This window comes from Dipteris shenzhenensis, chromosome 28 (assembly GCF_047967505.1).
Source record: "Dipteris shenzhenensis isolate YYH24624 ecotype China chromosome 28, Dip_SZ_1.0, whole genome shotgun sequence".
Classification (NCBI taxonomy): domain Eukaryota; kingdom Viridiplantae; phylum Streptophyta; class Polypodiopsida; order Gleicheniales; family Dipteridaceae; genus Dipteris; species Dipteris shenzhenensis.
The window spans coordinates 7,756,177-7,781,398 of NC_141623.1; the positions used below are offsets into that span (position 1 = coordinate 7,756,177).

At 48.0% G+C, this 25,222-nt stretch overlaps 1 protein-coding gene across 1 annotated transcript; it reads right to left on the bottom strand.

Moving 5' to 3' along the window:
* Positions 1-1,399: 1,399 nt before the first annotated feature.
* LOC147883125 (uncharacterized) lies at positions 1,400-23,478 on the bottom strand. Its single transcript, XM_087399904.1, has 7 exons — positions 22,110-23,478; positions 21,424-21,818; positions 21,030-21,154; positions 10,125-10,197; positions 9,878-9,977; positions 9,597-9,665; positions 1,400-3,125 (listed from the first exon to the last, which is right to left on the bottom strand). The coding sequence occupies exons 1-7, from the start codon at positions 22,920-22,922 to the stop codon at positions 2,070-2,072; spliced, it is 2,631 nt and encodes an 876-aa protein (XP_087256030.1). The 5' UTR covers positions 22,923-23,478; the 3' UTR covers positions 1,400-2,069.
* Between the last annotated feature and the right edge of the window lie 1,744 nt (positions 23,479-25,222).

A 25,222-nucleotide genomic window follows, 5' to 3' on the forward strand; every position in this document is an offset into this window, starting at 1 on the left:
CTGAACCAATAAGAGCCCAAATTTTACACATTGAGAACACAAGTCTTTCAAAGAAAAAATCCAACTAAATTACCCGACTTTTTATGAGTAGTTTGTTCAAGTTCAGGAGGGACAATGTTCAACTCGACAAAAATACATGCACCAATAAAAGATTTTTTCCAATGAATCTTTCATTTGATTGATTCGTACAAATGAAAATGCTATTGAAATTTATCATATCAAAGACTACTACTATGTGATCACCTATGAGAATCACCTTAAAAATAGAGTATGTAGTCTAGAGGAAAGAAAATAAGCTGCAAATTTACCTATGAGTAGTTGAAAAACTTATGAATTAGAATGATATGCTTATTAGATTTGGTCTAATGCTAAAAATGCTAGTCGTGCTACATTTTTGACATTGATTGCACGTAAGTATGTTTACTTGATGCTGATGATACATTAATCTATCACATGGCTCTCTTTACTAAATATCAATGTATTATGTCTTTGCTATTTCATTGTGACATTCTAGTATCATCAAAGGACAAGAATGGTAAAATCTCTAAAAGACCCCTTTTCCTAAACAACATTGATTATCTTCAACATCAGGTGACAACCTCAAGAAGAAGAAATACTAGATCAATCATATACTACTTTGAATTTCTCATTTTTCATTTCAAAGGCATTTTGTATTGCACCCCCAATGCAATTTAAGAGGGTATGTGGAGAATGATATAAATTGCACATATAAGAATGTCTAAAGAAGACCTTCAAAGGAGACATGAAAAAACCCTAACCTTAAGGAGTAAGATATTTTTATTTCATTTGCAATGTAGTGTACAACTAACCCATTGTAGCCACACACTACTCTCATCTTCCACCTCAACTATGTGAGTTACACACACGCACACATATATATACACTTATCCCTACACACACACACACACACACACTTATTCTTATATACATATACATGCATACATAGATACGCATATGCATGCATGCACACATATAGCAACTTTGATGACCAACACTTGTACAACAAAACCTTTTTGCATTTGCGTGATGACAAAAGCACAGAAGGAGGTGGCTATCATACATGCGAGCCAAACTCCAAGTGACTTCAAGGTTATAACACGAAACTTTTTTACTCTTAAAGATTAAACTAAGCCACAGAGCTCTTTGAAAGTTGTTGACTTTGATGACTCAACATTGTGATTCCATGGGGATTGCAAAGGACCCATAAGATACACAAACAAACCAATGAATATCAAGATGTGACTCTGATTTGCAAGAAGCATTTTAGTGAGTACATTGGGCAAAGAAATTGTGGAACTCCGTGAGTAAAAGGGAGGTTTAAAAGGACTTGTCCGTAAAATACAAGTGAGGAAAATCGCATTGTCCAAGAAACGCTTTCATAAGTGGTGGCATAAACTACTCCAAGCCATGCAATCAGCATGGTCTTTCTAGAGTATTAAAAAGGTAAATTCGAATTTCTCTCACTGAGCAACAATGTTTGTCAGTGCTATCTTTAAAACCTGCATGGCTGCGCAATGGTCCTACATATTGACCTGTGAATAATGTCAGAACGATAGGTTGCAACTCACAACTCTTACCTGAGTTGCTAGCCTGCCATAATTGAAACAATGAATTTAAAGCATGGTTTTCTACGTTCATAACAGCCTTCCCTGCAATACTGTCTACTTCCAGTAAGTATTGATAATATTAAGCATCATGCTTTGCAATTAAAATTTTGCCCTCTCTAGTTCAACCCCAATATAGTAGCAGCAGATTGCATACCCTATGTCGCATAAACCACACGTTCTCTTTATGTATGATGTGTAGGGTGTGTAGTCACTCCCAACCCAAGGTTGAAGGATGCACTAGGATTACAGCAAACAAAATGTAGTTTGGAATAACGACCCTGAAGGATGATTGAAACCAATGTATTTTGGCAATCAGGCCAACTAATAAGGGCTGCATTTGCATTGTGTGCATAGTAGTTCAGCGTCCAATTTTTTTCCATTATCAAGCCAGCTAGGACACTCCTAACACCATATTTATATGTGAGTTTTGAAAGTTCACCTCTACTCTCGATCTGGTCCAATGCCAGAATCCGTCCCACTTAAATTCATATATTGCAAAACGTCATCCTCATCATTGTCCGTTATGACATCATTAATTTTGGTATCCACCTCTTCCACAACATTTTCAACAGAGAACGTGTCAATATCTGTATTCGGTAATTCTCTGTTTGGTGGTTTCCGAACAGCAGAATCATGTATGCCTCTCTCATCTTCCGATTCCTGTAAGTCTGGTGGCGTGGACTCACATACCCCACCAGCAACCAGTCCATCAGTAGTCAACTGCTCAGCATTTGGTGGCTCCTCTGTTCTTACACATTCAGAAAATTTCAAAGGATCAGTTGGCCATCCTTGCAAAAAGGAGTTATTCACAATGAACCTGAAGCACTGAAGAAGATGGCTTTTATCTTTCTCGATGTCTGCTTGCAGGAGCTTGGAGAGCAGTGAAGGCCCTTTTTCATTTATCTGATCTGAATCACACTGTTGTTTCCTTCTACGACGCTTGCGTAAAAACTCACCACGAGAACCTTTCCTGCAATGTCCTTGCCTTTGAGAACCGTGAGAATCCTTATTAAAATCAGTCTGTCCATCATCCTGATCACTGGAAAAATGCTGTTGCTGAAGCCCAGTATCTAAGCTATCAGCCAGCACACCAGGTCCCTTCAATGCAAGCTCTTCCTGCACTGAAGTATCACTCTGTTTATCATTCTGATTACTGTACAAATTTTGTGGAGTCCCAGCCCCAATCTTTGGCACCATCAGCGAGACCGCTTCTTGCATTGAAGGCGTCTTTGCGAGCTTCTTCTCAGGTGCCTCAAATGATACATCAGGCCCATCTAATGGTCTCTTACTCCCAGCCAAATTCTGAGACTTCTCAGAGATACTGTCATCTGCAAGAACAGCAATCATTTTGGATGTTTCTCTCCCTTCATCCTCAATATTCCTGCCATTTCTGCTTGGTTTTTGCCACTTCTTATGAGGTTCAAAAAGGTAGTGGGCAGGGATTTCAGCAACCAAAACACCGAGTTCTTTTTGCCTGGCTAGAATCTCCCTTAAGCGCTGCAAACAACATATAAAGAAAAGGGTAAATCAGAACTTAGAAGCAAGTCACATGAAGACATGTTGACTATGCAAACAATCCGTCATCAAAAAGAAAAATTCTCTACTGGCCAAAAAGCTACATCTTTAACATTTCTATTTGTTTCACTCCAGTTCTCTACTGATCAAGCAACTCCAGCATGAAGCATGCTTATGTCATCCAGCTCAACAGATTCTTTGTTGAAAACATTTGACATGCTCTCTCTCTCTCTCTCTCTCTCTCTCTCGCACAATGTGTAAACGATGGAAGCTTAGGAGGAGAGTAAAACAGCAACGAGAATGGAATTTCTAAGGAATGGTAAGCCACCTAAGTCAGCGGGAACAACTCCTCATGGCTCGTGGTCTTGCCTGAAAGCCTGTCTCGGTGAAAGACTCTCTTCCCACTACACCTGTCTAGCAAGTACCGTTGCCACAAATAAGCAAGCAATCCTCCTTCTGGACCCAGAAAGCCTTACTAGCAGCACATCTTGGCACGGGCTACTAGAAGACTGGAGTAATCTTCGAAGTGGCGGTAACCCCGTCTTGCTGGTTATTGGTCCCCTCACCGCTCCTTTGAGGACATTGCCACCAATAATGACCTTTCTGGTGATGCCTTGAGTGCTTCCTGTTCCTCAGCTGTCAACTGCTTACGTCCTTTCTGCTCAGCTGCCAGCCTCAGGCTGACTCTTGTAGGTACAATCTACAAATATCTCCTCTTGTTCAAGCTTGCACCATCGGGACCAGTTCCTCCCAGGTCAATGCATTCATCCTTCCACTGGTTATCAAGGACGAATAGAAGGCACTATACTGAGAGGATAGCTGGGACAATGAGTTATAGCTATCCTCGAAAGATATCTTCTTCCCATCCTGGAGGAGACCTGCTGAAGTTCCTATAACTTGTTGATATGCTCCCTCATCGATGAAGGACTTCTTGGGATCCAACGATCTCATCTGGACTTCCAGGGAAACCCTCTTCATCAGAGAGGTTCAATTATATAGGGATGCCAAGTGCTCCCAGATACTCTTGGCCACCGTCATGTGATTCACGTGATTAATCACCTGAGGAGTACAGATAAACGACCTTACCCTTGCATTGACACGGTAGACATGGTCTCACTCCTCCAGGATCCCAAGGCAAAGGGATCAGGCCTGGCAACTCCCACCAAAATGAATTCCACCAGATCACACGACTGTAGCACAAACTCCATCATGACCCCCCAAACACCGGAATTGAGGCCATCCAGTTGATGGCAATCAGGAAGATAGGCAAAACTGGAAATGTTGCCTTGCTCTCTGCCATCTCAGACAGGGTCGATGTGTCGGAGTGGAGAGGCAAATGAAACTAAGAAGAGCGTGTAGATGCGATGGAAGGAGAGAAGGGGATGGAGGGAAAGAAGGGGAGAAGGAGCTGGATATGGTGATCAAGAGGCTATGAGCCAACAAGACCTTAGTACCTCGCTTTGAGAAAACCTCCCTTCGAATCTGAAAAACCCTTACCTTCCTTGACTCCCAAACGGACCACACCTTACACAATCCTCCTCACAAACACCTCTCTCTCTCTCTCTCTCTCTCTCTCTCTCTCTCCCTCCCTCTCTCTCTCTTTCCCCTTGCCGTTCTTCCCCACCTTCCCCCCCTCCACCTGCCTCCCTTCCCTTGCCTCCCTCCCCCTCCCCCCATAACCTCCTTTCTCCCCCCCCCCCCTTCTGCTGTCCCTTATGTTTCTCCTTCTCTCCCTTCCCTTCCCTCCCAGCCCTCTCCTTGCTTTCCTTGCCAACGTTGTCACACTTCCTTTTGTTCCCTCTCCTCTATTCCATTAATTTCCTTATGTTCCCATCTCATCCATTCCATTAATATCCTTTTCCACCTATCCTCCCGCAACCATACTTGCTTTTTTTAAATTTATTTTTCAAAATAAAAATTTTAATAAACGGAAGTGTTCACTATGGAATTAATTCTTTATCAAGTGTGTGTACTGCACACACTTGATTATATGGTAAGAGAACTTCACTACTTAACTTTTAAGCAATATGAAGTTGTATAAATTATGAATAACAAGTTATTGATACTGATCTTTGCATGAATGGATTATGGTAGAAATGTCTTGCTAACGAGTTCTCTCATAGGACTGCAGTTCGGGTCCTCGAGATGAATTGGAGCACTTGGGCCATCTTCCACACAAAGAAGAGGAAAAGATTGAGCATGTCTCAATTGGAGCGGTTGGTGTTGTATTATTGCAATCTCCGTCTCCTTGAGTACGCCACCAGCTCCCCCAAACCTTGCCAAGTAAAGGTAGACAAGGTGGAAGTGGAGAAGATGGAGACCATACCGGATATCCCACAAGAGGATGATCTTCTGCTGAGACCTACGGCTAGGCTCTAAGAGTCACATTTGTAGCCTATCTCCTGGTGGGAGATATGGTAGTTGAGCTCCTACTTTGATAAGAGACAACTTCACTAAACTTTTAAGCAATTTGAAGTTGTATAAATTACAAATAACAAGTTACTGATACCGATCTTTGCATGAATGGATTATGGTAGAACGTCTTGCTAACGAGTTATCTCATAGGACTACAGTTCGGGTCCTTGGGCCATCTTCCACACAAAGAAGAGGAAAAGATTGAGCTTGTCTCAATTGGAGTGGTTGGTGTTCTATTATTGCAACCTCCGTCTCCTTGAGTATGCTGCCAGCTCCCCTGAACCTGGCCAAGTGAAGGTAGACAAGGTGGAGGTGGAGAAGATGGAGGCCATCCCGAATGTCCCACAGGAGGAGCTGAACATATATGCCATGTTGTACGAGGAGTTGTCGGCACCAGCACACCACACACGATCGCAGCCATCTAGAGATTGTGCTAGCAGTCCGGCTACACCCGATGCTACTTATTCTTGTTAAGATATTGACAGCAACGACTCATCTAAGAAGGAGCCAAAAGATCAGATGGGTGATGCACATGATACTAGTGCTAGCCTGCTAGCCTAGTACTACTAGATTAGGCACTAAGGACACTTCATATGCATCCTAGATTGTGTTATTTCTTTATTGATGATCATCAATATAATACTGAGTTTACTTTGGTAGCTGGGTGCCTTTTTTTTTTACATGATTCATGATCATGGATGTTGCATTGCTACTATGGGTGCTTTTATTTTTTTGACAATGATATGATAATAGTAGATACTATGGATGCTTTTTAATTGTCCAGTTTTGGAATCATCATTCATGAATGATAGATCATAGAATCATAGATGTTGAAGCATGCTGCATAAGTCCTGCCTTAATGCAAAGTAGCATAATTTGTCACTTAACGCACTATATTGATAATTGTATTATGTATAAAACATTTTTTTGAACACATAAATCATACCATATTACCGTTTATTATATTGCCGTTTTGGCTCAGTCTGGAAACTCCGTTTCCCCCGTTTCTGTTTTGGCACGCAACTATAGTCTTGAAACAGAGCTCTACAACATGCATATGGACGAGGGGCAATCGGTTCAAGAGCAGACACCAAGATGAAGGGGATAAGAGATCAACTCTCCTTCGTTGGTCAAAAGATACATTAAGCTCGAATGGCTAGGCTCTTGCTTGGTATGCTCTTGAGAAATTGCAAGGGTTTCGTCACAACCATGGCTGCAGGGCAGTGGTCGGCACTAGTGAGTTTTGCAGAGCTAGTACTCCTCCTACAAGAAGAATCTCCGAAGAAATTCCTCGGATCTAGTGACAAGGCCTTCTATGAAAAGGTAAAGGCACAAAGTAAAATCCTGTAATGAAAGGGAAAAAGGGGGCTGGACTATGTAAGTCCTCATTCATTATTCATATAAACACTTATCTAATCCTATCCTACTCTCCCTCCTTCCTTCTACTTGCCTACACTCTCCCCCAATCTCTCTCTCTCTTGGACTATATAAGTCCTCATCCGCAACTCATGTAAACACTTTTGATGTGACATCCAATCCTATCCTACTCTCCCTCCTTCCTACTCTCTCTCTCTCTCTCTCTCTCTCTCTCTCTCTCTCTCTCTCTCGTCGACCAACGCAAACCAAGTATCAGCCAACGCAAATGAGATGTCATCGCTCAACATCCGTTGTTGTACACGTGATGCAGCATTGGCATCGTCTAAAGGGCTCTAATCCTTTGCAAGATAGAATCTGTCGACAAACAGTCTATCTCGACTATCGATGACGAACAACTAAGTCTCTCCTTAAGGAGTTCCACCCGAATAATTAGAATTTAGAACTACTTTCTCCGTCGTGAGACTAATGTCAGATGTGGCTTTCACTATCAAGAGTATTTCGGGCTGTAATCAGTCCCACCAATCATACAAGCGACAGTTACCCGATTGCTACAGTAGCGACGCCACACAACAAGTAGGCACCATCGACGACTGATTCTTGCACGTCATCATCAACCTCGAATTGCCACTGAAGTTTGTCGTCGTTAAGTGACCCCTAGCAGCTCTCGTTGTCTAGCTCTAAGTATACTAGCAGTTTTAATTGGACTAGTATTAACATAGCAACTGACCATTGTGCATGGGAATGGTAGGATTATGCACCTAGCGGCTTCTAGTTCGTGTGCCCTTGTGGTTTCCTACTAAGGCTGGGTGGGGATGGATGTCTCCTACAACCTATTGTGCAAAGTGTTGAATGTGATGCTTCAGACTATCATAGCTTTTTTTTTTTGCAAAGAACAGACTATCATAGCTGTTAAGGGAACGGATGTGGGAACCGCACAGTTTGAGGCTAGGTTAGGTTGAGAGAGGGCTTGTGTTGTGGGTGTGCCCGCCCCCATGTGAGGCCAAATCTACCCATGTGGAGGAGGCTCGAGACCCAATGGGGCCCACTATGGTGGCGCACCTTCTGCTAGTCAGCCTTGGATGTCAACGTGGTCTCTCTGTGAGGAGGAGACCAGCCTCTACAAGCCGTTTATAGGCTAAGGTGGGCCAACCTGCTGGTCGGCCACCTAGGCCTATATATCATATGCAAGGGGGGTCAGCCCTCCATATAGCTGTGTGGCACTCCTATATTAGGTAAGAGGATGGTCGTCTGTAGTCGGCCCTTGAGGCAAGGGACCAGCCCCTTGTAGGGTGTTTGCCAGTCCTTATAGAGGGCTAAGGGGCCCCTAGGACTGTGGTTTGGTCCACCTACAGGCTGCTGGTCGGCCCTATACTACAAATTGACTAGGAGGGGGAGAGGTTATATACGTGCCCCCCTCCGTTGTTTGCATCTCAGTTGTGAAGCAGTTCAGCCATATATAGCCAGAGGTTTTCCCCACCAGACAGGGTTTTCCCGAGATCACTTACAATTCTCTTATCTCTCTCTCTCTCTCTTTTCCAATTTGCTGTGTGTGAGGTTGGCTCACTCTCTCTTCACTTCCGCTCAATTCCACTGCACTTCTCACACAATCATGATGGTCCTGTAGTTTTCTAATCTCATGGGATCCCTTGCATTGTGGATTGAAATAATGGTGTTAAGGGTTCACATGTAAGGAAAACCAGTGCAAACCACTTCATTGAATAGCTTTGCCAAGGCCGGGGCTAGTGTACTTATACCGTGTGCAATGGAGAGAGAGAGAGAGAGAGAGAGAGATTTATTAAAAGTCTTAGAAAGACCAAAGGGTCTGTGAGACTGAAAGAACCTAACACAATGAGCCGAATGGGTGGATCCTCTAAGCGGGCATCACACCCAAGACAAATGTAGCATAATTATAGAAAAACTAGACATGTCTGATCCCATGGAAAGAATGGAAAACTGTGGTGTGGCATCAATGCGATGATCCTCTGGATGCTAGTATAGGGGTCAGGCCCAAGGGGGGACCAGATGGTGTACGGGGCCATGGTGTCATAAAACCTGTGATAGAGCATTGGCAACAGTCAATACGAGTACGGTCATATCAACATATCAATAGTAGGGAGACTTTGTTAAATCTTCTACAATACCCATGCTAGCCCTCTCTCCAACGTACTAAGCATATTTTTGCCCCCATAACAAATTCTCTTTGGTTTGAGTATGACTTACCTTAGGGATCTTTAGCATGGCTTCATAAAGCCATAAGCCATATTTTTGAAGCTAATTCAAATCATTGACAAGATTGCATCATGCCCTCCTTTAGCTTCACCCCAAGTTTCAGCCCAATCCTTGAACTCCATACCTCTTATGCTACACTACAAACTATGACAAGCTTAAAGCTTAAAACGAATGGAAAATCACTTGTCAAAGTAATGTAAACAAAAGTCTATGTACCCCTGCATACCTACGCTTTTACTGATACAATAGTAACCATATTTTCTATAAGATTTCTTTAAAATGAAGTCCTTTAAAAATTAGAGACATCCCAAGCAAATAAGTAACTCCAACATCACCATTCTATGATCACGCTTGCAATTGTTAAGCATTTGTAAAGACAATCTTCTTGAGATCCTGCTATAAACAATAAAACTAAAACTCTTCATAAAATACCTGGCGGCGCTTTTGACCATCTTTATCAAGAAATTCTCCTCTCGCTTTTCTAATTTTCACTTCTTCAGCCTAGGCAAGCAAATTAACATCAAGTTTTCACTTCTTAAATTATACTTTCAATCAGTATAAAAATCCACAAGTTAACGATAAATGAAGGCTTTGTGAACATTTAATGAACTAATCAATAGAGATGAATCTCCTATTCACAAAAAACCTATGGGCAAAAAGAATGCATAAACAAGTAATAAAATTTTATTGAAGTAACTATACACACTTCATACCTTACGCAAAATATTTGCACTTGTAGGATAATTGTTTTTCCGCTCTTCACGCCAAAGCCTTATCTCTTCTTCATTTTCTGTGGATCGCAAAGCTGAAGCCCTGAAAGACGTGCATGCAATCATAAACAACTTTCATAGGCATGTGCCTATCTGCGAAGCTTAAAATACACCAACTAGACAAAGTAGGCATAGTACAACCTAAGCTATCACAATCTTAAAAAGGCTCAGATAAATGTGACATAAATACTTGCGGCCGAAGCTTGTTGTCGGGGCACTGATCTTTCCATGCTCAAAGACCTTGTGCTCCTTAATCATTTTACCTGCACATGAAATATATCAATTTTCGCAAAAATGATGCATGATTCAGTAGACTAAATGCACAACAACATGCTACTTAAGAGAGCTTGCTTGTGTAAAAATTGACTGCATTCTTGCTTTTGCAAAGAACATTGAAAAAAAGGATATCATGTGTTCAAACACAAAGCAGTACTTTAGTGGTCCCTCTATGTATGCAATTTAATAATAGTATCTTACAGACAATCCATTGATTCTTTACTTTAGCCGTCCTGCAGCGAGCTCCTGCAAGCCTCCCCTCCCCTCCCGCAACCTCTACCTCCCCCTAGCTCCTCCTCGCCTCGACCACCCCCACCCCCCTGCCTCTCCGCCCTCACCCCCCCCTCACCCGCCACCTCACCTTCGCCGCTGCCTGCGCCCCCCCTCACCCTCCGTTCTCACCCCCTCGGCTCTCACCCCTCGCCTCTCTGCCTCACCCCTCGCCTCTCCGCTCCCTCACCCCCTCGCCCCTCCGCCTCACCCCGTCTCACTCCGCCCCCCCCTCGCTGCGCCTCACCCCCCCCTCGCCTCTCCGCCTCACCCCCCCGCCCCCTCGTTCCACCCGCCCCCGCCACCCCACTCCGCTCCCCCCCGTCCCCCCGCTTCACCCCCCCGCCCCCTCGCTACACCGCCCCTCGCCCCTCCCGCCCCTCCCGCCCCGCCCCGCCCCTCCCCCGCTCCCGCCTCCTCACCTCACCCGCTCTCCGTCTTCACCCCCCACCCCGTGCCACCTCCGCCTCCCGGCCTCCCGCCCCCTTTTCCACCGCCCTCCGCCCTCCTTCCTTCCCGCTCTCCGCCACCGCTCTCGACTGCGCCTCCGCTTCCCCTGCCCGACTCACGTCGCCCCGGTTCGCCTCACCCGTCTTCTTCACACCCAGGCTCCACCCTCCCGCATCTATCCCCCCTTTTTTGGGTGGCAGCCTCTTCTTCATCGGAAGCCTCGCAGTTTGTCTTGGCGGTATGGCGGCTCCCTGCCCGGAACCGGAGGCCCAGTCGGACCCTCCCTCTCCAGATGCCTACCGCGTCATCCTGACAGAGCAACAATCGTCTCGAGTTCAGGAGGTTGCCAATGACTTTGCCCTTACCTCTATTTATGGCAGAGTCATTGGACATTCCCCCTCCAGATCAGCCATCAGGGACTCGCTCCAGTCCACTCTCATGCTAGAGGACGGCCATATTGAGGAGGTGGCCCTTATGGGAAGGGGCATCTTCTGGCTCAAACTCTCCAATGCGAAAGCTGCGAGCAACCTGATTGCTGGTTCCCCCACGTCGGTGGATGGAAAGATTATTATGATAGTCCCGTGGTACCGTGGATTCAACGCAGCGGATTTTGATGCTCGGTTCCGTATACCTCGCCATCCAGTGACGCTAGTTTTTCCAGGTCTTGTTGCTGAGCTGCGGCCGATTGTCAGGGACTTCGGCTCCCACTTTGGCTGGGCTATGCACGACACTTTCGCCGACGCGGTGACTACGGCAGGAGCCCCCCGAGTCCGTGTGGCTGTGGCGGATCCTGCGACTCTCCCTACAGTGATCGAGATCGTGACAGATGCCGGCAGCATCACCCAGAGCATGGTAGTCACCAGACAGCCAGGCCAGTGCCTGAGGTGTCACGGCTTTGGGCACTTGGCGGCTATTTGTCCACGATTCGCCAGCTCTTCTCGGCCTCCCCCGCCCCCTCCCCCTCCGCCCCCTCCCCCCCCTCCGGGCAGCCACGTCAGGAGGAGCAGAGGCAGCCGGAGTCCGGTCCAGAGTTACCTGGCGGTTGGACTGAGGTTAGAAGGAAAAGAGGAAAGAACAAGAAGATTTCTTATGAAGGCAAGGAGGCAGAGGTTACCCAACCTGCAGCAGCACCTCAGAGACCTGACAGGCAGCCGCCCCAGGGTCCTGGGAGAGCTTCTTCTTCGACGGTAGCCCACCCTTCACAGCCTCAGGTCCCCCTCTCTTCCGCTCCCCAGCCCCTTTCCACTCAGTCCCAACCCCTTCCCCAGTTGCACCCCCCTTCTCCCGACCCGCAGATTCAGCCCCCGCTTCTTCCTCCTCAGTCTCCCCCTCCTCCTTCTCAGCCCCAGTTCCAGGTGCATCCCCATCCCCCCCCCCGCCTCTCTCAGCTCTCCTGCAGAGTTAGCTGCACCGATGGTTCCTCAGCCGAGGGCAGCCCCCGCTCCCCCTCCTCCACCTCCCCCGCTAGTCGCCTCCGTGGAGTCTGAGTCGCCTACCCCCCAGCCTCCTCCCCCTTCCCCTCCACTGGCAGGACACCCTGAGTCTACACCACCACTGGAGCAGGCTTCCCTGTCCGCTAGCCCCTCAGTGGCAGACTCTGGTGGGCCTCAGCTTCAGGAGAGAGAGCTTCCTCGCGACTTTTACAGATCTGGCCCCTGGGACTACTTGGATGTGGCCGACCTCGGGACCTTCCCTGCTTGTCTTGACATCAGTATCTTCCTGCTTCGCAAAGGGGTGGATGGGAAGATAGCCGCCTTGGCCCCGAGGGATGGCCCTAGCTTTGCTTTCACGTTCCTCAGCGACGGCACCGAGACTTGGACAGACGACTCGGTCTGGGAGGCTCTCAGAGAGCAGACGCACGCTCAGGTTTGCGCCTGGATAGGCCCGTCTGGTGGACAGCTTCTTGAGACTCAGTGCTCCGAGGGTGACGTGCGCCTACGGTGGCGTTGCGTCGCCAAACGCTTCAGACTGATCGTGATCCTCAGGCCCCCCCTGTCATGGCCCCTCCCCCAGGATGTCAGAGCCTGGACCCCTCAGAAGCTCCGAGCCTTCTACGGGATGACTACTTCAGAGATCTCGAGCTGGCTCGAGAAAGCATTTGCTCATGGTACCAAAGGCCTCTCGCCTTTGCTGAAGGTGTTGAAGAACGGGCAGGACGACCCCGCCTCCCCCTCCAAACCTTCTCATAAGCGTCAGCGCCTCCACTCCGAAATGTTAGCTTCTTCATCGACATCGGCCGCGAGCAGACAGTTGTTCGCAGCCTCCCAGTCCTCACCATGAGCCTACACCTTGTATCCTGGAATGTGAACAGGTTTCATTCTTCTGGCACCCGTGGTCCTAGGAAGCTCATTTTGAGACAGGAACTTCAGCCAGCAGTGATTGGTCGTTTGGATGTACTGCTCCTCCAGGAGCACAAGCTTTCTGCGGCTCACTCCCGTAGCTGCGGGAAGATTCTCCCTGGACGTTCTCACACTTACTGGGAGCCCTCGATCGACGCACAGGGGAAGAGTGGAGGTGTCTGTACTTCCGTGTGCGAGCAGTTAGCCCAGGGAGTTTTCGGTCATGGCACGTTGATCCCAGGCCGTGCCCTTTGGGTAGGCCTAGAACTGGAGGGTTCCAGAATAGGAATCCTCAACATTTATGCTCCCACAGACCTCCGTTGCAGAGCCACCTTCTGGAGGACACTCACAGGGATTCTCCCAAACATGGATTCCTGGATTGTTGGAGGTGACTTCAACAATCTGGAGACCTTGGAGGACCAGCAGGGCAGAGGACCGGAGTTTACAGGTATGTCTCAGGCAGAGCAGTCCGCTTGGGACTCTTTTATCTTCGCGACAGGAGGTAGGGACAGCTGGAGAGACCCGTCCTTCCGTCGTTGGCACGGGAGCTTGGACTTCTCGTGGGGCTTCCGCAGGGAAGGAGGCAGACTCCTGGAGAGGCTGGATAGATTTTATGTCAGTGATTGGGCCATCAGCAGAGGCGGTCAGGCGGGTATAGTTCCAGGGACGACACTTTCCGACCATGCGCCTGTGCTCTTATCATTAGACTAGGCAGCTCAGTCCCTTCCCCCCCGTTCATGCCGGATTCCTGACTCCATTTTCTCGAGGGAGGACGTGCGCAGCAGTATTGGCAGTCTATGGGACAGAGATTGGGGCGAGTGCGTGGATCTGGTTGATTCAGTGGCGCAGGCTTTGCAGGAGTCCAGCCAGATTTGCCAGCTCGCAGCCCTACAGGTTCGACAGGAGTGGTGGGGCAGAGAGAGAGCTCTTCGGAGGGATCTCGCTTCCATTCAGCGACTCCAGCAGGCAGCCCCGGGCTCGGAGGAGCTTCGGATCCAGGCCCTTCGAGCCAGAGCCCTTCTTGAGGAGACCTTCCAGCGCCGTTCAAAGTTTTCCTATCACGCCTCTCTCTCTTTCTGGGCTCGGAAGGGCGACTGGATGTGCAGGGAGTTCTTCAGGACGCATGGACAGAGAGCAGCACGTGATCAGCTTCGGAGTCTTAGGACAGCCGAGGGGCACATCGTTACGGATCCGGGTGAGGTCTTGGGGTTGGCTACCGACTTCTACAGGACTCTTTTCCAGCAGGAGCCGCTTGCCCCTCGCACTCGACGCTCCCGTGAGGAGGTGTGGAGGCACATTCCATCCCTGGTCCAGCCCAGCATGCAGGCGACGTTGGCACCGTTCACTACGGACGAGATGTTGGAGGCCTTGATGGCCATCGACGGGCAGAAATGCCCGGGCGAGGATGGGCTATCCCGAGCATTCTTCACCTCCTTCTGGGATCAGATCCATCAGCCCCTCCTAGCAGCTCTTCAGAGGATTTTCAGCAGCAGTTATATGCCAGAGAGCCTCTCCTCGGGACTGATTTGCCTCATCCCGAAGGGAGGAGATCGACAGGAGATCCGTCAGTGGCGCCCGATCACCCTCCTCATCACTGCCTACAAAATCCTTGCCAAGATGATCAGCGCCAGAGTTCGGCCTCTACTTCCAGACCTCATTCATGACACTCAGACAGGCTTTGTCCAGGATCGCAGTATCCTGGATAATGTCTTCACCTTCTCAGAGGCGGCAGAGTGGGCTCAGCACAGTGGGTCACACCTAGCCATCCTACTTCTCGACTTTGAGAAGGCCTACGATCGAGTGGACTGGTCCTTTCTGGAGGGGACTCTGGAGCGACTAGGTTTCCCAGCAGGATGGATTCAGGGTATTTCAGCGTTATACAAGACAGCTTCTAGCAGGGTCATCATTGGCGGCAGGATGGGTGAGCGTTTTCGTTTGGAGAGATCAGTGCGTCAGGGCTGCCCCCTTGCTCCTTACCTGTTTCTCTTCTTCGCTGAGGCTATGATATACTACCTTCGGGCGAGGTCTACTGGGATCAGGGGTGTTCGCCTTCCACTCCGGGAGGACACGGAGCTCCTGGACTCGGAGTACGCGAATGACACAGCATTGTATGTCCAGGATGATGAGATGATGTTGGAGAGGGTGAGGATGGCCCTAGAGGTCTTCTGTTCGGCAGCCGGTGCGAAAATCAACTGGAACAAATCAGTTGGTTTTCTCACAGACCCCGGGGCGTGCTCTCAGTGGGGGAGGTTTTTGGGTTTCAGGTGGATCCCGCGGGGACAGACAGCTAGATATCTCGGTTTTCAGGTCGGCTTGGATATCACGCCAGCTCAGCAGTTTCTCCCGGTGCTAGATTCCATCCGACGAAAGCTGGCTTTCTGGAGCACTGCTAAGCTCTTCCTTGCAGGTCGTGCCCTGGTAGTCAACCAGGTCCTCCTAGCCACGGCTTGGTATGTGGCTTCCTGTTGGTGTTTCTCGAGATCCAGCGTGGCACATCTTAGGAGGTTGGTTCGGAACTTCCTATGGTCCGGGGAGGATGGCCTCAGAGATACCAGAGCCAGGGTTGCTTGGCAGACAGTCATTCTTCCGCAGGCTGAGGGTGGCCTGGGGGTCATCGATCCAGAGCTTCAGAGTCAGGCCCTGTTGGGCAAGCTAGTTATCCGTAGTTTGACCCCGGGGGGGCAAACGTGGAAGATGTTACTTCAGCAGGGGGTCGGTTCTTGTGTCCCGCGCCGAGGTGGAGAGTGGCTACCGTCCCTCAGGCGGATCTTCACTTCCGCCCCGCTCCCCACTCGTTCGTAGCCTCCTCATGGTTTGGAGGCGGCTCCGCCTCAATCTCATTCAGTCCCCTCCTAGCTGTCAGGAGGAGATCAATCGCCAGCCGCTTATCTGGAACGATCAGGTCAGAGATGGCGAGGGCCTTCAGTTGAGGGAGAGATCACACATCAGGTGGGACGGTTGGATGCGGGGGCCAGCCCGGTCCCTTCGAGTTTGGAGGGACACGTACGGACAATTGGAGACGGCTGATCTTGCAGACGCAGCTGGAGGTGCCCGTGGAGCCCAGGCGAGACGCACGGAGATCGACGGCGCGATTCCAGCTGATTGGTTGGTTCCACCCGAGCTTCAGATCCTCATGCCTGGTGATGACCGTTGGATGGGACAGTTCACCCCCCGTGGCATCCCACTGGTGGTCGTAGGGCGGATGGACGACTCCTCTGTTTCCTTCTTCGCGGTTATGGGGGATGGCCGACTCAGGAGAGAGGATGTGCTCATCGACCCCCTACTCCCATGGCAGAGGGTTCGGGTCGTAGGCCTCGTGGGGAAGGTTTGGCGGACCGATCCTAGCATAGAGCAGGATCAGCTACAGCTTTGGCGACTCTGGCTCTGGGAGGGGCGGGCCTTGTCAAAGCTTGATTGGGACCCAGGAGAGTGGAGATGGCCAGAGATTGTGACAGGTCAGGGGCCGACCTCTTTCTTTGCCTACAGCACGACATTGGGCAGGCGAGTTCTCGGGAGGATGCAGAGCCGCCCTCCCACCTAGCGGCCCAGTTGGTATGCACAGGGTATTTCCAAGTTCTTTTTGCAGGCCTTCTGGAAGGCCTTGTGGGAGAGCTGGCGGCCGCGGAAGATCTCCTACTTCCTGTGGCTTCTTGCCCACAAAGGTCTTCCAGTGGGGAGCTGGTTGCGGTAGATAGGCCAGGACGGACGTTGTCAGATCTGTCATGAGGACGAGGAGTCACCAAAACACTGCCTATGGAGTTGCACTCGCGCCCAGGAAGTGTGGAGGTGGACTTTCGGGATCCTTACTCGCGCAGCACCGGAGCTAGGATTGATCACTTGGGGCGCATTCTGCTGGTGCAGCACCGCACCTGGTTTTCATCACTTATTCGAGGCATGTCAGCAGGACCCCACATTCCTTATCACACAGGGGACGTGGGGGCCGCTCGAGAACATCCCGCCGCACCTGACAGAGGCTGGCACAGGAGCTCAGGAGAGGCAGCCAGTCTGGGAGATTATTAGCAGCATCGCAGGATGGCACATTTGGACCTCGAGCTGCGCACAGATCCTCGGTGGCACCTCCTTATCGACTGCCCAGATCATGACTGACATCTGGAGTGAGATTATACACACCCTCAGAGGCCAGTGGGACCAGATACAAGGGGACTCCCGGGCCGGTCGGGAGAAGCGGAGACGTTTTCTCCGGGTTTGGGACACACAGGGCCTCTTCTTCGAGCAGGCTTCGTAGGGCCTTCAGTGGCGCTACTCACCACCTCTCTGGCTGTTCATTCACACTCGCCTGATCCCTCCGTGAGAGAGAGCTTTACTTTTTGTTACCTTTTGGGCTGCGTCCGATTTGTGAACGCAGCCCGTCAGCTGCAATGCTGACCTCTTGTATCTTGTTTTCGAAGTAATATAATTAGCACTGTTTTTTCGGCAAAAAAAAAATAATAGTATCTTACATAGGTGCAGCTATGAAGACAAGCAATGAAGGCTTTTTGCAGCTACACTCTTACTTATGCTGTGAATGAGGATGTTAGAAATTGGTTCCCCATACATGTCGATCCTGAAAAAAAATGTGAAACTGCAGGAAAACATTTTTCTGCTCAACCTCTTGCTTCCTCCTTTAACAGTATAAATAAGGGTGAGAAAGCTCCATTCATACACTTGCTCCTTTGCTCTTCCAACAAAGCATTGAAAACTCCTTGGTAAATCGAGGTCAGAACTATATCTCAATATCTTCATGGTGTTTCTATGATGTAATGAAGACCAAAACTGGGCCAAGGTAGTTGCGGTTAAGACTAATTGAGCTAGAGGTTCTTCTCTCTCTCTCTCTCTCTCTCTCTCTCTCTCTCTCTCTCTCTCTCTCTCTCTCTCGCTCTTTCCGCTATTCTATTACCATTCCCTATCCCCTTCTCTATTTTTGTATAAAAGCACTTTCTTCAAACCCTGTACCCTATTCTCCCTCCCCTTGCTTCACAGCCACTTCTTCCTTTGGGCACCTACATGTACAAGTTGTGAAATCCTTCGTCATGACTCGCGTCCCTCGATGGCCTCCAGTGATGGTGAAGCTCCGCTAGGCTGTGCTTCCCTATTTGAGTTATTGTTAACGCATACCCAATCTTTAAGGCCACTGTGTTCTTCAAGCTATAAAATTTCCCTGTTGTGTACTCTTATCAATGAAGCCAATTAGGGTTTATCCTTGTCCATGGATACAGTAATGATCTTTTTCGGCATCAACACTTGTAATCCGAATCCAAATCAAGATTCCTGAGACCGACGGCCAAAGCTTCTTATTCACGACAATTTTGGAAGTATTTGTCAATCTTGATTGTCGATTTAGGGTTGTGGTTAGAAAGAAGGAGTATGACACCAACACCTCAGCTTCGTCAATCAACAGGCATGCCCAAGACAAACTAGCGAGGGGGCTCATCCATCAAAGGGCAGCTCGTAATACGTTCATTGCAACAATGACTCTTTCTCACTACCATATTTTTTAATCATTATTTTTACCCTCTTGAGATCTCATTTTTACTGACCACACGTGTATATCCTTCTGTGTGTTGTGGTCCTCAATATCCGCACTATGCTTTGTGAGCCTGCTTGAAACTTATGTGATTCTCATATGGCTTCAAAATATCCACTAAATACCAAGCTACCTTCTCTCATGGGGACCATCGAGGACCTCAAGTAGGAAACCGGCAAGTTAGAGGGATTCAGCTAGGAGAGGAAAGGAGAACAAGAAAGTCAATAAGGCTGAAGCATATGTTGAGCATAGAGAAGCTCATCAGGATAATACTGATGTGCTTAGCTCTTCAGTAGTAAGTACATTTTAGCAGGATATGCAGCAGAGATTCTAGTGGATATTTTAGCAAGTTAAAAGTTCAGGAAGTGCACTAGGTCAAGAAAGGCAACATGAGGAAGGAAGAAATAGGTTATAGATGGTGCTCATAGGGAACGCCACCACAAGAGAACGAAGAGAAGGCAACCATCTTCACCTTCCTCTTCCTGGATCCATCAAGAGGACGAATACGTCGATGCAAGACCAAGTTGAGAGAGAAGTTGGTAAAAAAATTCCAAGCAACCACAAGCCTAAGGTCCTTTGGGCTAGATATCATGGAGCATGCGACGTGAGCTGTTGCATGGTGATGCTTGTTGCTCAAGCATGTCAAGAGCAAAAGGGTTCTCAGTGAGGACACTATGCATGCTCTTGTGGGAAAGCCTATATCTAGATGAATCCAGGAACATGCCCAGAATCATCCTCTAAAAAAACAACACATAGTGCAGTTTTAATCTCTTGTGGGAAAGTCTCCTTGCTAGCCCCGATCAATATCTTGCATGCCACTCACCTCAATAAGTCAATTGTCCTCCAAGGCAATGGACAAAGACTACTTCTTCTAAGCCTTTGTCAATAATGTTGTGTTAACAATGTTAGCTTCTTCTACAGATTTTCCTGACTTAGAACACAAGTACTTCTGCAAAGATAATCAGGGCAAATTTCTCTTCGAGTTTGGATACAGAAGTGCTAGCTCCCATCCAAAACCTACAACCTAAGATACAGCCTTCCCGAACTGCATGCTAAAGGGAAGCAGCAGCTTTTGAAAACAAACTTCCCTGTTTTCTTCCCCATGGGCTACACTTGAGAAAGATTTGGCAGCCTCCCACAGGGACAGCATGCAGCTTTTAATCATGCATAGTTGATGTGCAAGAAACTAGATAGGGGTCCGAAGCGATCCCTGAAGAGAGAGTGATAGCAACCTCTGATCTCATAGTATATAGGGCACATGAAAGGCGAAATGCTCCTCTGATTCAACCTCCAGCCGATCACATAAAGAAGTACTAAACAACAGCCTTAAGAACGAGCCTATAAGGGGCTGCATTAATATATGAGACTCAAGAGAAGGGTAAGTGCAAGTGTTTCTCTGAGAGAGAGAGAGAGAGAGAGAGAGAGAGAGAGAGGATGAACTATTATATTTCAAAGTATACATGCATGAAACAGTGTTGAATATAGAGCTGTCCACATAAACGATTTGGTGTATAGAGCTGTCGGCATAACCAAGATACCCCAATTCGATATGAACTGCATATGTGCTAAATTATCCCAAATTTCTTACCGCGATGACAACAAACAAGCATGATTGCTTTAAATGCCGTCTAGTTTAGGAAGAGACCACACAGTCTACTTCAGTATCATCAGATGAGTACAAGTATGCTTCCTCATCAGCCAATTTTATGATTCAGTAGGTGGAAGAAACCTATCCCGCTGCAGCAACTGAGTAGTAGTCTACAATGGCGATGATGCCACTTTTTCCTTTAAAAATGAAGTACCTCTGTGATAAGAAACTTTGTCAGACTCCCTACAATTTAAAGGTGACACTTAAGCACTTTACGAAGGCATAATGTGACTGTTGCCATTGTCTCCCTACAATTTAAAGGTGACCTTTATACACTCTACAAAGGCATAATGTGACTTTTCAAATCATTTTAGCTAGAACGAGTTTAATGACAACTAGGATAAGTTTCAACTTCAGCTGTCCTAGTCATTTCATGTAAGTCTCATGCCTCCCCTTTCCAAAAGGAAAATGTCATCAGGGTGGCTTTCTGCTTGACTTCCCACACACATAAAGGAACTACAAAACATTGGACGTAAATGACGAAAAACGGGGGGGCAGGGCAGGGCAGTGCAAGAGAGGCATGAGCAAAAGCTAACACTCTTGAACAACTTCAATGTAAAGCAAACTGTGATGTCTCATCCTGTTTACCTGATGCTTCGAATGTGCACCCTTCCTCATCACACTTTACATGGGAGGAGATATGCGCATCTAATTGTGCTGCATTAGTAAAAGTACGCTCACATGGATCACATCGCAGATTACGGCGATCTGACCTGCAAAACATTAGAGGCAGATTTTAGAGTAAAACCCGAGTTGCAGCTATACTAGTTACATCACAATTTGGCGTTTTCCCCATGATTGTCAAACCCACAAAAAACCTGGCTAGCACCTTCCTTTTGCAACTGAGAACTTCTATCAATTGATCATCTTCTCCCCCTGCAAACTGCTACGAAAAAAAACTGACACTTTCAAGAGGAAAATTGAATATCAAGCAGGCAAGCTGTTTAGAGCTGCAAATAAAGAGGTTCTTTTCACACTTCACCTTCTTTCCTTGCCTTTGCTATGGCCATCTCCTCCGTAATCACTGCAACCATGATTTGACCGAGAAAATTCTTTTCTTGCTTGCTCAACTGAAGATGACTGTGACTCCTGCTGTGAGCAAGCACCATGGAATTGGGTCTCTTCTCTTCTACAATGCATCACCTCTTGACCTCTGCCATGACATGTGTAGCTATTCTGTTCCATAGCTGAAGGCGGGTAGCCAGTGCCTGACCTTAGATGCTCATTAAAAAGCCCAGGCTGTGCCCTATCAACCCTCTCTGTATACAGAGGCTGCCCTCCATTTGCACACGATTGTGTCTCTGGACTGGGAGCTGGAAGAAGATGTGCATGGCTCCCTCGATAATATTTTGTAAGCGAGAAAATATTCTTGGAAGACTGTGGAGACCACCAATTTCAAACAAACGCATGAAGCACAGACTAGGCGCCTCAAAATGAAAAGAAAATAAACTGTGAGAGCAGTCAGAATTTGTATTAATACGGTGTCAGATTTGAATGATGCAACTCTGAAAATCAATCAGTGCAAAATGCCAAAGAAACTGTGTATTTAAAGAACTCTACCTAGCCACATGGGGCGAATGAAAACACTGCAGTGCAAGAATTCAAGAAGAGACAAAGATCCACATTAAGGATTGTAGCTCAATTACAATGCTTGATTGAACAACCCACCTGAGGTGCAGTTTTTGTCAACGCCGGATTTTCTAGACAGAGTTGCTGCCACAACTGACCAGGTTGCTGACCCTGAAACGTTGTAGTAGAAGGTATGGTCTGGGTCCCATTCCTGTAAACCGGTGTTCCCATTACTGGTACTCCTATGGCCGTACCATTTGAGTCAGAGAACTGCAAATTTGGGGAGAATGCGTTTGGTCCTGCAGATGGCGGTAAGTGTGGATATCCACCTGCGTGTTCTTGCTGAGGAAAGCCATGGCCTGATGCTTGCAGCTGCAGATAGTGGTTTGGAACACCAGGACCTGCCGGAATGAAGTTTTCTCGAGAAGCAGGCATACCAGGGGTGAAAGATGGATAGGGCGGGTGGCAAGGGGCAGGAGATGAAGTGGGCTGTCCTTGCCACTGAGCAGAAGGATTTGTGTGATGACGAGCATTTGGATGGTGCGAACTTGGAGGGTGTTGAGCAGAAGCCTGTTGGCCGGGGACGACAGGCATATTGTTTGCTCCGGATGTTTGCATTCCATTCATGACATTAGGAGGGGGCGAAGGGTAGGGAAGCACAGCCTGTCCAACGACAGACCCAGGCACGTTGCACCCAAAAGCTGGATTGGAAGGAACGTTGGGCGGAGGCTGCTGATGTCCAACGGAAAAGGGAGGCAAGGGGTTCATGGAATGGCCTGTAACAGGGATGCCAATCTGCAAAGGCAAGCCTTGGGGTTGGGGAAAGCCAGGCCCTGGATTGGGAGGAAAGCCAGGGTGAGGATACGCAGGCAGGGGAGCTGAAGGGTGATACCCAGCTTGTTGAGGCACCATTGTAACGGCTCCAGGCGAAGTATGTCTACAACCCACAAAAGGATATATACTCTACTGCCACAAGAAGTCAGGCATCAGAGGTCTGCTGAGGATTTGAGCTGCCCAAAAGGAACCCATTACTGAGAAATGATTCCAAGCACGTTTGTCATCAAGATACAAGGCAGGGATGAGCAAGAAAGAAGCCCAAAACCAAAAAGAATCGATTCTGGACGGAGCGAGTATGACTTTGAGCAAACTTGCCTGCTGATGAGAAGAAGGCAAAGCCAGAAGGCTATGGTGAATGTCGTTGGTACAACTTTCATATATTTCACTTGTTGCCGATTGCTTTCATGCCAAGGGTTCTGGGTTTTAGCAACCACCCTAATTCTCTCGGCACCATTTAAAATTTGTTTTGCCTTTTGCTAACGTCGCTTAAATTGGTTGTTGCCTTGCATTTTTCTCACTCTCGAATCCCTTTGCGGGAACGCTATCTTCTCGGCATCTTGTCTTTTATGCTTTTGCCACTTTGCCAAAACGACTATGCAACTCATTTTCATGATTGCCAAACTTGCAAAATATAATTATGATTCCAGCAAGTCTAAAGTGAAAACCTTTTCCTAACTACCATCTTCCCTCGAGTAATCCCTTGTGATTTCAAAGCAATGAAGATAGGCCATAGTGTGGTTGAAATCGTATTGAGATAATTTCCTAAGAGTAATTGAATGCTTATAACATTGGATAGGATTGTGGACCTAGGCAGAGCTGGCCAGAAGCGCCTGCAGCTCGCAGCTGGAACGTTTGGCACGAGGAGCAGTGTATTTCTTCTTTACAGGTCGTATCCCCTCACCGGCGACGCTGGAACAGTTCATGGCCTAAGAATGTAATCTTCCAGTAAATGGGTATTCAATTCATTTTTTTAAGAAGGGGTTCTTTCTCCTCCACTGCGCCTCCTCTAATGCTATCAAAGATGACATGCAACGTAAATCGTTTATCTTTTCAGGTGCCGCGGTCTTGGTTCTGCCTTGGAGCGCAGACTTCAGTATCGATCACTTTCTTCTGCATGAGTGCCCGGTCTAAGTGGAATTCCCGTTTGTTCCCTCATGGCTGGAAGAAATTTTCAGTATTGTTGTTGCCTCCCTCGATAGAGTCCTTCAGATCCCCCCCACACCCCGCCAGGCAAAAAGAGAGCCTAGGTGCTCTGGGATAGCTCCCAAGATACGCCAAATATTATGCAAGTCCAATTTCTCGAAGCCCCCCATTGGCGCTGCATGTCAAATTTGGTACATTTCCAAACGCCTGCTTTGTATGCAAAGGCCTGGGCCACTTCACTCACAACTGTCCTCTCAAGCCCGCCAACACCACTTCGCTCGCAATTGTCCTCTCAAGCCCGCCAACACCACCTTGGCAAAAAGTGTGGAGTTCGCTAAAGTGCCTCAGAAAAGGAGAAGACAGCCGAAGAGACAGCGGAAGGAATCGTCAAAGAGCCCCTCGCCCAAAGGTAGAAGGACGCAGAGCTTGTCGGAAGGGATCCTCAGGCACATGTGGTCGACCATGGTAGCCATCCATCCACCGGCCCAACTCCGCTTCCCCAAACCAGTCAGAACAATGGATGGTGATGGGACGGAAAGGCAAGCCTCTCCCTCAATCATCGATTGATGTTCGACCCCTTACTCGTGATAATTCAGTTCAGCTCAGGGACGTTCAACAGGAAGAGCTCCTTGATTCTAATGTGGTGAAGGGGTAGATCTGGTCTTCCAGATCGATGAAACCCAACAACAGATACAGGAAGATGTCCCACACGAAGATATGCTCGAAGCTAATCAAAAAAAGCGCATGAATGAGGAAAAACCCAAAGAAGCAGTGCCAGGTGAAGGTGGGAAGGAACGCCCATCGCCGCATCGCAGCTTGTCGAAGAGAATCAAATAAGTGGCTAGAGGAAGCAAAGAGAACAAATTTAACTTTTTTAAGGATGCATACAAAGCAATTGCCAATTAAGCCAGGAGGGAGAGGGGTAGAACATGTCTCATTCTATCATGGAATGTGAGGGGGTGCTATAATCCGCTTAAGTAGAGAGGGTGCATTTCAATCCATCAGGCGTGTTAATCCAAAAATAGTGTTACTTCAAGAATTCAAGTGTGGAAGTGAGGATAGTCTTTGGTTCTCCCTTAGGCAGTTAGGCTACGAAGTTTTTGTCAATGGTCCGGCTCGGGGTGGGGGGGGGGGGCAGCAGTTGCGCTCCTTTGAGCGTTGAGTCCAAGAGAGCAATTCAGGGATACTCAGAGGGTGGTCGATAAGGGTAGGTCTAGAAGTCGAGGGATCTG

Bases quoted from the DNA above. Each gene is read 5' to 3' on its own strand.
- LOC147883125 (XM_087399904.1), bottom strand. From the start codon at position 22,922: ATGGTGCCTCAACAAGCTGGGTATCACCCTTCAGCTCCCCTGCCTGCG. The intron at 9,978-10,124 runs GTATTTATGTCA...CACGTCTTTCAG, and splicing joins ACAACAAGCTTCGGCCGCAA to GGCTTCAGCTTTGCGATCCA. The intron at 3,126-9,596 runs GTATTTTATGAA...TGTTGTTTGCAG, and splicing joins ATGGTCAAAAGCGCCGCCAG to CGCTTAAGGGAGATTCTAGC.